Source organism: Lepisosteus platostomus, chromosome 14, assembly GCF_059453375.1.
Source record: "Lepisosteus platostomus isolate fLepPlt1 chromosome 14, fLepPlt1.hap1, whole genome shotgun sequence".
Taxonomy (NCBI): Eukaryota; Metazoa; Chordata; class Actinopteri; order Semionotiformes; family Lepisosteidae; genus Lepisosteus; species Lepisosteus platostomus.
In genome coordinates this window covers 23462444-23474618 of record NC_142624.1, presented here as the reverse complement: position 1 = coordinate 23474618, position 12175 = coordinate 23462444, and the positions used below count along the sequence as shown (strand labels likewise).

The window sequence follows — 12175 nt, the reverse complement described above, 5'->3', positions numbered from 1 at the left end:
TGATGCTTCTGAAGAAACACACTCACTCTAAGCAGACTGTGACAGGGAGACAAGAAAGTAAAACCTATGTCTCAATGCCTGATGAAAGCAGGGTCCTCTGGCATCTCTCTTCAGGAAGAACACATAAATTATTAAGATAACATGTTCTTGGACTCCAGTTTTGTTCTTAAAAGCATCCCTGGGAGTTTCTGGCATTTCACAAAAGTCTGCTTTTTGACAGTTAAGTGTCAAGCATTAACATTTCTTCTGTTGTTTTGTTTCCAGTAATGTTCTGATCTTTTATCTTAAAGATTCTGAAAGAATGCCCAGAACAGTGTGAAGCAGGCTTTGACTTAGAAACATATGAAGAAGTTGAAGCAGTTGGAAAATCTCTTCTGGATAGATTAACAGTGCCCGTTATTTTCCCTGATGGGTAAGAGCTGTGTCAAATTATCTGAAGCTGTATAAAGATGTATATATTCAAAGGAACTACAGCAGTGAATTCTAAAACTCTAAGGTCTTTACACTGAATAAGTCACGTAGTACCGATAAGAAATATAAATAATATATATTAATTTGAAATTTGAAACTATGCATGAACAAAAAAACAAATATTACAATTTTCCTATGTTTATTATACATATATAATTTATATATCTGTGTAATTTTTCACAGATTTGGTGATTGTAATTATGGCCCCCCTGATGTAATAGAGTGTACCTACAGAGTTTGCAGTTGTTTTTAAATTCTAACTTCAAAGCAAATCTTGAAAGTTCAAACCATATTTTGAAAAAGTTTCTTTACAAGAATCTAAGTAACATAAGGTTTATAGGGATTCTGAAATTAAGGTTTCAAGTAGAATTCTTATTCAACTAGTATTATGAATGTCATGTATATTGTTGTATGTTGTATTGGGTGTAGTTACAGTATGTATTATATATTGGTTGAACAACTGAAGAAATGCAGTCAGTTAACTAATGTTATTTCCTTTTATTTAGCTCAAATTTATTAAACTTTCTGCTTGACTGCAAATATGCACTTGATAGAGTCTAAAACCATTCATTTCTCAATTAGGAAATTAAGAAGTGACATTCTGTATTACATGTGTTTGCTGAATGAATGCTACATGTCTCCATTTTGTCGTATGCATTACTTTTCATAGGCGACACTGTTCATTTGGATTAAACAGCATTAAACAGCAACTGCAAAGCTAATAGACAAGAATCTGTGACTGAGCTTGCCAAGGTGTTCAGAGACATTTTCCTAACGCAATTGTCGTTATCATTTTAGAAGTGAGCAGTTTTTTGGGAGTCCTAGTGATATGGCTTCATCTGCAGAACACATCAGAGACAAGATGAAGCTTGTTGAACTGAAAAAGCTACAGCAGGAGGAGGTCCAGCAGCAGGAGGAACAGCCAGAGAGTGCTTCAGAAGACAGCTAATAGTGTCTCCTATGTCACCCGATAAGGAGCCTCAATCTGCAAGTCAGCATGGCATCTCATGGTCATAAGTCCCAGCTTATAATACACTAGAAAGTATTCCCTAGCTACAGGGGAAAACCTGTACTTCCATGTGCCTGTAACCTGGAATTCTGTGTGCGTTACTGCACTTCTTTCATCATAAAAATACACCTTGCCAAGCCATATTAACTTACCGTGTGCTGTTAAAGATAATAGGCTCCTTCATTTATATTCTAAGAAAAAAAAACTACAGACATTGCACTGAACTTCCCTGAAAGCTTTACCTGGCCTGTCATCTGTTGGCTGCTAACAGTTGACTCAAGCTTTGAAAGGTGCTATTAAAAATGTAGAATGTCCAAGCACCACTTCTGTCCTCATTATTACCTGGTGCTGTAGAACTTTTAGGCCTTAGGCAAACTTCCTGTTTGTAGACAGTAAGAAATGTATTTTATAAGTTTTGTCTTAATTTGTAATACCTTAAATTGTTGCTGCATCTTTTTTATTGTGCCAATACGCAACCTATCCTGAAGGCCTTTGATACTGGCATAAACTGCCTAACCTGCTGTTTTTAAGTATCAACTGTATATTAAGCAGATGTTTGGCAAAATAAACCTGCTTTTTAAAATTGTTCTCTGATTGCTGTGATACTCAAGTGCATCAAGATACAATGTAGAGACAAAGCTTTAATGCCTGATAATTAGAAGTGTAAAAGCTTTGTTTCAATGAATAAAACATTAAATGGGAATTCACTTCCTTTTCATAATTGTGATTCTATAATATGCGCTTCTTGCGTCTTGAAGCATGCTGTTAAATATTTTATTTTTTTTAGTTTTGTTATGTTCTGCTGCAATTTTTAAAGTTTTGATACCTTTGGCATGATCAGTCATGTTTGCACAAATGTGTTTGGTTAAGATTTGGGTCGGTAGAAATAAATGAACAAACATTGGAACAACCAAATTGAAAGCATGCTTTTCCTTTTCTGTTAGATTCCTCATTGATTTAGTAGATAGAGCTGAGGAATGTCTAGGGTACTTGTAAACAAGATACAGTTAAAGTTACTGAAAATATACATATTAATTACTTGAAATGATTAATGTAATTTTATACTAATTAGTGAGTTCTTGTGATATTTTGGGGTATTGTTTCCTGAAATTCATTTCATATTGTGATAACATTGTAGTATTGCATAGGAAATCCAACATTTCCAAAATTGAGGCATGGCAAGTGCTTGTGTATGGTTGAAAGGTAGTGGATAAGTCACCATGTTTAGTCACAGAAGTTAACTGTGTTACCATTTTACTTTCACCATTTACTTTTTTTAAATTAAAAGCTCAAATTTGGAAATACTGGAGTTCCAGCTTTTTCATACCATGTTATGTTTAGGTATGGTAGTAAGTAAAATAATGTATTTTTGCCACTTTAAGGCATTGTGTGACGCATGGCAAATACGGTACACAGGATATTGCTCTTGCATTGGTTTTCTTGATTAAATATGAGACCCAGTTATAAAATGTAGAGAACAATAACTCATGTAGACATTTTGTAATGACTTTTGTTAAAGTTGATGACCTTAATGGAAGCTGTCTTCTTTTGAATGTAAAGTAGGCTCCAGAAGTATTAGGTCTTCATAAAGTAAGGCGTTTTATTGATCAAAAATGCTTTGTTGGACTGTTTTGATGAAGCAGTTTGAAATCTGCAAATGTTTGACCTAGAAAAAGGCTGCTAGTGAAAAATGGCAACTGGTAATTGCTATAATAAACATTTCAAGTGAGAGCAGTTAAATGTTAGAAATTAAGTGGTAAAGGAGTGATGCATGAATGTTTCAGACTATGTTCTCTGAATCATTTTATTGTGGCTGCTGCAACATTTTTGTGAAATACAATCTTAAAAGAATAAGAATTTCAATTACAATAGATCCTAATATCTCTGGAGCCCACTAATAATGCACTGATATAATACAGTCTGTGTTAGCAAAATATAATTCCTAACTCTTTCAGTAAATTTAAAATACAGCTGTACAATGTTTAAAAGAACTTTGGAGTTTATTTTAATTAGTCATAACTAATCACCATTTGGAAGTTGTGTACTATCAAATACTGGGTTTGGACGCTAAAGGTTTTTTGCATACACTGTAAATCTGATGAAAGGAATATGAAATGATGGTTTCAACATCCTATTTGTTGTGCAGTTGTTACTGCATGACGTGTGTTTGTGCTTTGATCAGCCTGGGAAAGCCTTCTTTGTAATTTAAGAAGAAAAGACATCCTCACTTGGAATTGAGGTATGCAGATTTATCACTTACCATTTTTCGCACCTGAATTATAATTGTAGAGAAATTTTCCTAGTGTTTTATATGTTATAGATAATGCAAATTGGTCATCAAAACATAACCAGTGTTACAGACATGGTTTTAACAACACAATAGGCAAAGTTGCAGTATTTACCAAAGCAATGACACAATGAAAATCCTTAAAGAATACAATATGGCCTTTTTAGTTTTCTATTCAGTTTGTTTTTTTGAATAGGAAGCCCTCTGATTTTTTGTTTTGTTCTTCTCTCTGAATTTGAAATATAGAAATTGATTTGCATGGATTTAATTTCAGCGACTCAACAAAATTTTAAAAATACCCAGAGTATGTCACAACTTAGTATTAAATGAGTGCTTGTATAGATTCTAGAGAGATATATATATAGGGTTTTTTTTAATTAAATCTTTCAAATATTTTTTAAAATAATCCTTTGTATTTTAGTCTAATTCTACTATAGCTTTGAATGAGTTTCTCTAAAGACTTGAATTTTAATTCTGTTTAGAAAATGAGGTAAAGGAATGTAAACATAATTCTGACCTTCATGCCCAGTGTTCTGTGTGTGTTATGTAGGCAGGACACCTGTTGTTTTTAGAATAAAGGCGTTGATCAGTTTCCCTCACAAACACTTAGCTAAAATGGATTTCTCTTGAAATTCGTAGGAAAATTGAAATGAAGAATAATGCAATATGATAAGATCTGTAATATACCTTATGTAGCATTTTCTTTGATGAAGAGAACAGTGTGTTAAAATATATAATGAAGAAAAAGGAAATATAGTTTATTTAAAGAGCAGCAAGATTAATTACAGTTGAGGTGGGTTTTGAGAAATTTAGGGAAAAAAAGTATATCGGCAATAGCATTTCAGTGAAAACAAATCTTGGCAAATTTTGTTTTCATTGAATTGGTAGAAAAATAAAAAATGAGCTGGATATCTGAAGCTAATATTTGTAGATTTTTTTGTATGTTTAATTCTCTTTATAATTTCAGTTAGTGGTGTCCGTGATTGTTTATAGAGTAACTACGTATAATTTTACCAAGTTATGGTACACAGTCCTTTAATTCCAGGCAAAATTTGCAATTTGGACTAGAAGATAGTGTTAGGCCATCTGCTTCTAGTTGCTATAGGCATGCTTTCCTGCATGCTCATAGCAGTGCCATAATCACTAGTGTAAACAGGGAGGCAGACGGATATAACCATGCATCCTGATAGTTTATAGACAACTTAAAGCTTGTTTGTCTTTGGAAGATAGAGAAGTGCCAGATAGCAGATGTGTCCATGACAGGTTATTGGCAGCTCTACAGTGGCTGAGGTAAAAAATAGCAGGCACTGATAAGTTAATACCAGGAGATGACATGCACTTTATGCATGCTTTTTAGATTTTATGTGGCCTTTAGTCAGAGCCACATATACTTGGGGTATGTAAATTATAATTCCCTTGATACTGCAACCAAAATTCTGAAAAAGATGTCTTGTTTCAAATAAATTAAGGCAGACTACATTTCTGTCTAACTGTGTAACTTTGAATCAGAAGGAATTGGCAAGTAAATCTAATACTCCAGAATGAGGGGGAAAAACATAAAGAAGAGTCCAATGAGGCTTTAATCTGTTATTACCTATTTTGATTTTCCCACTTAGCAGTATTTTTTATAACTTAAATATTTCTTATTTGAAGTCCTGCCACCGTATTTGAGAGGAAGCAGTTAGTTATTTATGGTATGCTGTTGGATGCTCAAAACAGCTACAAAGGTTTTTAAAAAGTATAGTTCACAGTTAAAAGCCAGAAGTATGAAGATCACTTCTGGCCTTTAAATTCTTCGTCTAATTTTCTTCCTGTATATTTGTAATCAAATCATGTACTGTAGTAAGGAAACTCGCTATATATAGTATAGTAAATGAGCTGCACTTGAAAACAAAAACATAACTTCAGTACAAGGGAGTCTTTTTAAAACAATAAATCAATATATATCTGATGTTAATTTGGCGCTACTTTAATTACTGGGCAGTCTGGCTCTTTTCTGTCTGACATGACACCATGACAGCTTCTAAATTTAACTTCTTGTGATTTAATGCTGAGAGCCAGTCACTTAGGTTAATTTATCAGGACTTGTGAGCAGATGGCGACTCGGTACGCAGCCTGAATTTCCTCTGATGTCCTTGAGATCTGAGTTTCTGGTATCCCCTGCTTGATGTTACTTTCTCAGCTGTTTATTCACCTAAACAGCTGCCATGTCACTAGCACAATATAACCTGCAGCAATTCTGTAAATTCAGATGACTTTTGAGCAGCACTGTTAACTAATGGCAGAAGAAGTGTTAATCTATGAAAGCCTTACATCCCTTTTAAAAGATAATGCATTGGAACATAATTTAGTGGCATCTGTGCATGTCCTGTTTACTTTGGCTTTGTACTGTTTCCAGTTCCTATCTGATCTTTTATTGAAGCAGATTCTTTCTGTTGTAATCTGACTGAGTAAGCAATCTGCAGGAACAGTATTAAATTCCTGGTGTTCTGACATTTGAGCTCCTAAACCCACAATTAGTACACAGCTGTGAATGTTCTGCTGAATGTTCTGAAGATACCGTGGATATAATTGTACTTAACACTATTAAAATGTACAATGTGAGCAAAGTTTTATTCTGCTTCATGAAGTTAACAGTTAAAATAAGGTAACTAGACTCTGGCCTCCATGAAAGCTAAGTTCTTGATTACAGTTTAAATGGTTACGTGTGCATAGAAGGAATCTTCAAAATGTTGTAAAAAAATCCCATCCATTCCAACCAAATTATGTGCAATTTGTGTTGGGAGGCATGATAGTAAAGTGGTTAGCATTGCTGTGTCTCAGTGCTGAGGCCCTGGGTTCAGTATGGACCTGGGGTGCTCTCTGTGTGGATATTGTATTTTTTCCTAGTCTTCGCATGAGTTTCTTCCAGGTTCTCCGGTTTCCTTCCACAGTCCAAAAACATACTGGAAGATTAATTGGTGTCTGGGAATACTGGCTAAGGTGTGTGTGTCTGTCTGCCTACCCTGGGATGAACTGGTGTCCCGTCTAGGGTGTACCCTGCCTTGTGTGCATTTTTTGCTGGTATAGGCTTATGCTCCCCCATGTCCCTGTACTGGATAAATGGAGAAAATGTATAATTTGTGTTCTTGATTTTAAGTTTTATTAGAATTTTACTATCTAAAGTAGCCTCTAGTTGTTCCTTTGCAGCTCACACACTGAGACAACTTCCCACTAGAACATGATAGATTTTCTTTCCACTTTTAAAATCAAATAGGTCATACTATGATTTTGCCTTTAGCCTAGGCAAGACTGCTACTATGATGTAATTTGTTCCAAACATATGACATAGCTGTAGATTCATTTGTTATGGCTGATGTCTTATCTAGTCTATAAACATAAAATGTGTATTTATATACATATATTCTCAGAGCACTGTACTGCATTTTAAACAACCAAATTTCTGTTGTACAATTAACTTTTTAAAAATAACTAAATTAAACTTAGTACTGCAGTTTCCATAGATGAAACATCCCCTTTGAATCATCCCTTTTAGCCTAAGAATACATGAAGAGGTGCTTAGACAAACATGTTAACCTTTTTTTTACTAGACAGTGGCCAGGGTATCAATGTTATTTTCTGCTCATTGTTCAAAAGAAGCTAATTAAGTTTTTGGGACATGTCAACAACCTGGGGAATATGTGTTGCTATGTTGCATTTCAAATAATTTGAAAGGGCACTCTGCTTTGCAATTTAATGTTTTTTTAGCTTTGCATAATAAGGGACTAATTGTATGGTAAGTCTGATAGGTGATACTACATCTGCGGAGGTATGAAAACTGGAATGGATTTATTTTTGGAAATACATTGCAAGTGTACTGTTGTCATTGAAAAATTTTATTAAAACAAACCTCAGCTTAATTAAGGAAATTAATGCTTGGAAAGCATTTGTAAACTTTTGCATTTGCACTTTTTATTTTTTAAACCATTTTGGAAGGTGGATGGCATTTAATGCAGTCAAGTTTGTTACATGGAAGTCAATATACTAAACAAAATAAGAATGTTGGAGCTGGATAAGTTGCAGTTTAAGAAAAATATAGTTCATGTTGACTTAATTCTGGTGTTCTAGACAATGTGGGAACCAAAAAAAAAGGCAAACAATATTAGAACCTATAATTAAAAGTGTTTTAAATAAAAGGGTGCTGTGTTACAATTATACAACTCTCATTTAGAATATGGTGTAAAATTCTGGTCATCAAGCTACAACAAATATATTGCCACTCTGGTATCCAAAGAAGAGCAAGCAAATGCATTCTTTTGCATAGAGGAATTTCCTGAAAAAAGACAACTACATGGCCACAAAATTTGAATATTCAAAGTTCTCGAAGGCTTTGACAAATTCAAACTAAGGGACTCCTTCAGAATCAACAACAAATCATGAACATCCTTTTAAAACTGAAAGCCAGCGGTACATTTTTTTTTTACAGAAAAGGTTGTGGGGTCTGGTACAAGCATTTTGTTGAAGGTAATACAGTGGTTTCTTTCAACAAATTGTTGGATGAAGGCCTTGTACCATTTAGCCACTAAAAATGCTAGATAGGCCTAATTGCCTCTACATTTGTAGCCTTTTATATATTTTAATATATTGTTCTGTGCCAAAAGTACAAGTTTAGAATTGATTCAATGACAAAAATGTTTCCCTAACCTTAACAGGGTTCAATATCAATACATTTTGCATTCCTTAATGAGCAAATAACTTTACTAAATATATATTTGCACATCGAACCCAGAACATAATTATTTTTAGTTCAAAACCTTTTTCCTCAATGTAAAATCATCTCACAGTACACAATAGCCATTAAATCTTCATGCACTGCAAATTACAAAGCTGTGATGTGCTGTTGCAGCTTACATCTATAAAACCCTCTCTACAGTTAACATCTGAGCTATCAAGAAAAGAAAAATGCATGTCCAAAATTCAGTATGCTAAAAATAACCCAGCAAGCAATGCGGTTATATGACTTTTCAGCAGTGGTATCTGTCAGTCTGTATCTGTCTTCCGTATTTACTTGACACACAGAGTTTTTAAAAATCTGGTTCTCATGTAAAAACATGACCTTACCACATATGTCTGCTGACACTGACACAAGTAGTGTACAAGTTGTTATGAGAGCTGTTCCCATTCTTCACTGATGTAGCTCTGTAGCTCCTGCAGAAATTGGAATGCTGCATTTACCCATAGATATACAGTTGTTTTTAGATTTTTTTATCTTTTGCTTTCAACAGTTTATTAAAAAAAATAAGACAAGTGTCCAGGACAACTGAAATATATACAGTTTGATACCTGTAAGTTACACAGGCGTTATGCTGTGTAATGAACACACTTGTATTAATCAAGCAGTCAATTAATTTCTGCTATAACCTAGAAGTGCATATATCTGTTTTGTAAAAAAAAGGGTTTCAGGATGTTTGACTTCTCTCTTGTTTCCCATGCCAGTAAATCTTTACCCAAATCTCTTCCTTCCATTGTGCTGAAATCTGTGATGTGTACTGTAGTTGGGTCTCCTTAGAACAATAGTCTTTTTATGTTTAACTTGCTGGCATATACCCCAAGGAGATATTTTAAACTGCTTTATGGAATTGGACTGGAAATAAAACCAACCCAAAGGAATTCAAGTTTAAGCAAAATTAACTTTTAAAAGAAGTATAGAAACTTTTTTTTAGATGATGTAATGGCAAAACAATTCTGTGTATATTTTGGTTTCCATGAAAACATCTATATGTAGTCACTGAGAAATTCCCTGAACCTTTTGCACAGGCATTGATCCACACTGTGGATAAAACACCATTTAGGGTGTTTGGCTGTGATGACTTTAACTGTGTCTCTGGAGATTTGTATGAGTTCCGTACAAACAAAAATTGTTTATTTTTCAATTCAGCATTTGCATTTGCAGTTTAAAGTTTTTGAAAGTGGGCAAGAAACCATTCTTGTGTGACGGGGGTCGGACAATATGTGGGAGATGGAGGGAGAGAGAGCGTGCAGATCAGTGCTACCAAACTAGGGGTGTGTCAAATGGCCTGCACAGCGATAATCCTGGTGGATATTTCTATTTTTAACTCACTGTTCTCTACTCTGTCAACTTCCAGTCTGTGTTTGCTGTAGTATATTCATTCAAGCCAGCAACTCAGTGGGGACTGAATTTTACTGGTGGTGTCTTGTGTAACGCTCCTGCAAAAGTTTACAGGGTCTTAACACGGAACTGGAATACAGCTGTGTGTAGAAGACCAAAAGGTGGTGATGTCACAGATAGTGTAAAGAAGGTGGACTTGCAAATGACATCAAGCTGCTTGACTTCAGCAAAATATCTGCGAACGGAATTCAGAGAGAGGACCCAGGATTGCAGACTTTACTGGCTGCTGTCAGGACCTTTTTGTTCAACTTCTGTGGTGTTGAAGGTGTATGAAGGCTAAGGAAAGGAGACAATGTCTAATGAAGGTTATTATGGAGGTCAGACTTCCACAACAACCGTCAGTACAGTTGCAGTTCAGGCTGGAGATTCAAGGATAATTATAGCAATATTAAAGGTATTTGTTTTTGTACTGACACTTTAAAACTTTTAGTCACTTCTTTTGTGTTTCAGATCTTTATGTTTTAATTTCTATATAGTCATTATTACATAAGTAATAACTGATACATGCATTTACATGAACCTCATTTCAAAATCAAGTTAAACCGTAAATATTACCAATTCTAATACATTTCAGGAACACGGTTGATTCTTCCGAAATGCTGTATAACATGATGTATGATCAGTGTACTTCTAATGGACAGTGAGCCGCCTGCATCATCAAATTGAATTGATTTCCTCAGATTGCAGTTGCCAAATTAAAATAAAGTTTAGCTCTAGTCGATGACGTTATGCGTGTACATTGTTTTTTTTTCTGTGACATTCTCAGTGATCAATAGAGCTCTGTGTTTATCCAATCAATTAAGGCACAAACAAATTTCTCTCATTGAGTTTTCTGTAGTGCTTTTTAAAACAAACCAAGAAGCAAATAACCTTAAAAACAATTCACTTGAGTGGTATATTTTTAAAAATAAAATGAAATGCTAAAGTAATTTCCAGGTATGTGAGGGTGGTTGCTCTTTGTGCTGTTTGGCAGGCTGCATAGGGACATAGAGAATGTGGTAGTTTGTGGCCCCTTTAATGGCAGTTGCTATGCAGCACATGCTGCAATCTGAAGCATGTGGTGATTAAAAGGGCAACACACGTGGAAAATAGAAATCCTGGGGCACATCTTATACAGAGAAAATTGCTTGTTTTCACTTATGCTATGTAATTGCAGCTATCCTTCCTAGCACTGCCCTGGTGTTTATCCTGATACCACATTGGAAACTAGATAGTTGTTTCTGTACCATGTGCTTCATTTTAAAGTTCATTAAACTTCAGCTCTAGTGAAATTGTGAAGCTTGATTTTGGAATGTCATAACTATAATCAGATGTCACATTGTTAAACATTTGATATCTGGCCTGTTTACATTAGCAAGACACCCTGGGTATCTATTTACAGTATAATAGACCTAATTCACCAGTAAATGGCTGGCTTAATTTTAATAGGTTTTAGTAAAGATAAAAAATAGAATACTCATTTGCAGGTGCATTGCTGCAACCCATGTCTGCCTGATGTTTATCTGTTTTTGATCCTCTTATATATTGTGTTGCAGAGTGGATCATTGGTGCAAATTCAGATAGCGGAATCAGAACCAAGTCTGCTGGAAATTGGAAGCAATCAAGATGAGACCAAGAAGCTACTTACAGAACACGAGCTACTGATGACAAAACTCAAGGTACTAATTAGATAATAAGAAAAGGTCAATAAAAGGAACATACTTTGTCAAGTCAGTTAAGGCAGTACTCTTTGTACTTCACTGTGCTGCGTCAGCAGGGAATCATCTCTTCTTAATTCAGTGCAGTATTTCACCTGGAAAACATATTTTATTGCCTCAATCTGTTGGCGTAGACAGTTCTGCAGTTGCCTTGAAGGGATAATTTGTATTTGTTCCGATTCAAAAACATTTTTTCTGTTCAGATCCCATTATTTTTTTCCCCACAACAATCTCTTTTTTAGCTTCTTTTCTCAATTTAATTACCAGTTAACGTCATAGTTTTCTTTACTGAGTGTTGCCAAGTCATCCAGTGCTCTGCTGGAAAAGACATCCATTCAGCAGCTGCACAGAATGAAAACAATGTTTTCAATCTCTGTAGCTATGTTGTAAATTGCTCCCAGCCTGAAACTGCAAGTAACTGAAGAAATTCTGTAATTGAATGAATCACCCAACAGTATGTACAGATTCTTAATGAGAATGAGTTTTTTGAGGTTCATGGCAATTAGTATTGTATTGTAAATATTTTCAGTTTCTAATAGATG

General features: G+C 34.7%; 2 protein-coding genes across 4 annotated transcripts in view; both read left to right on the top strand.

Annotated features, from left to right (window-relative positions):
• sestd1 (SEC14 and spectrin domains 1) overlaps positions 1 to 3471 on the top strand; it is a 39018-nt gene extending 35547 nt beyond the window's left edge. For both annotated transcript variants that reach the window (XM_088605142.1, XM_088605141.1), the window contains exons 18-19: positions 291 to 412; positions 1270 to 3471. In XM_088605142.1, the coding sequence (XP_088461268.1) occupies positions 291 to 412; positions 1270 to 1420 (273 nt within the window). In that variant the 3' untranslated portion in view covers positions 1421 to 3471. The remainder of the gene's footprint in view (positions 1 to 290; positions 413 to 1269) is intronic.
• A 6359-nt stretch (positions 3472 to 9830) lies between these two features.
• Positions 9831 to 12175, top strand: part of ccdc141 (coiled-coil domain containing 141) — a 41002-nt gene continuing 38657 nt past the window's right edge. For both annotated transcript variants that reach the window (XM_088605140.1, XM_088605139.1), the window contains exons 1-2: positions 9831 to 10330; positions 11472 to 11594. In XM_088605140.1, coding sequence (XP_088461266.1) covers positions 10229 to 10330; positions 11472 to 11594 — 225 coding nt within the window. In that variant the 5' untranslated portion in view covers positions 9831 to 10228. The remainder of the gene's footprint in view (positions 10331 to 11471; positions 11595 to 12175) is intronic.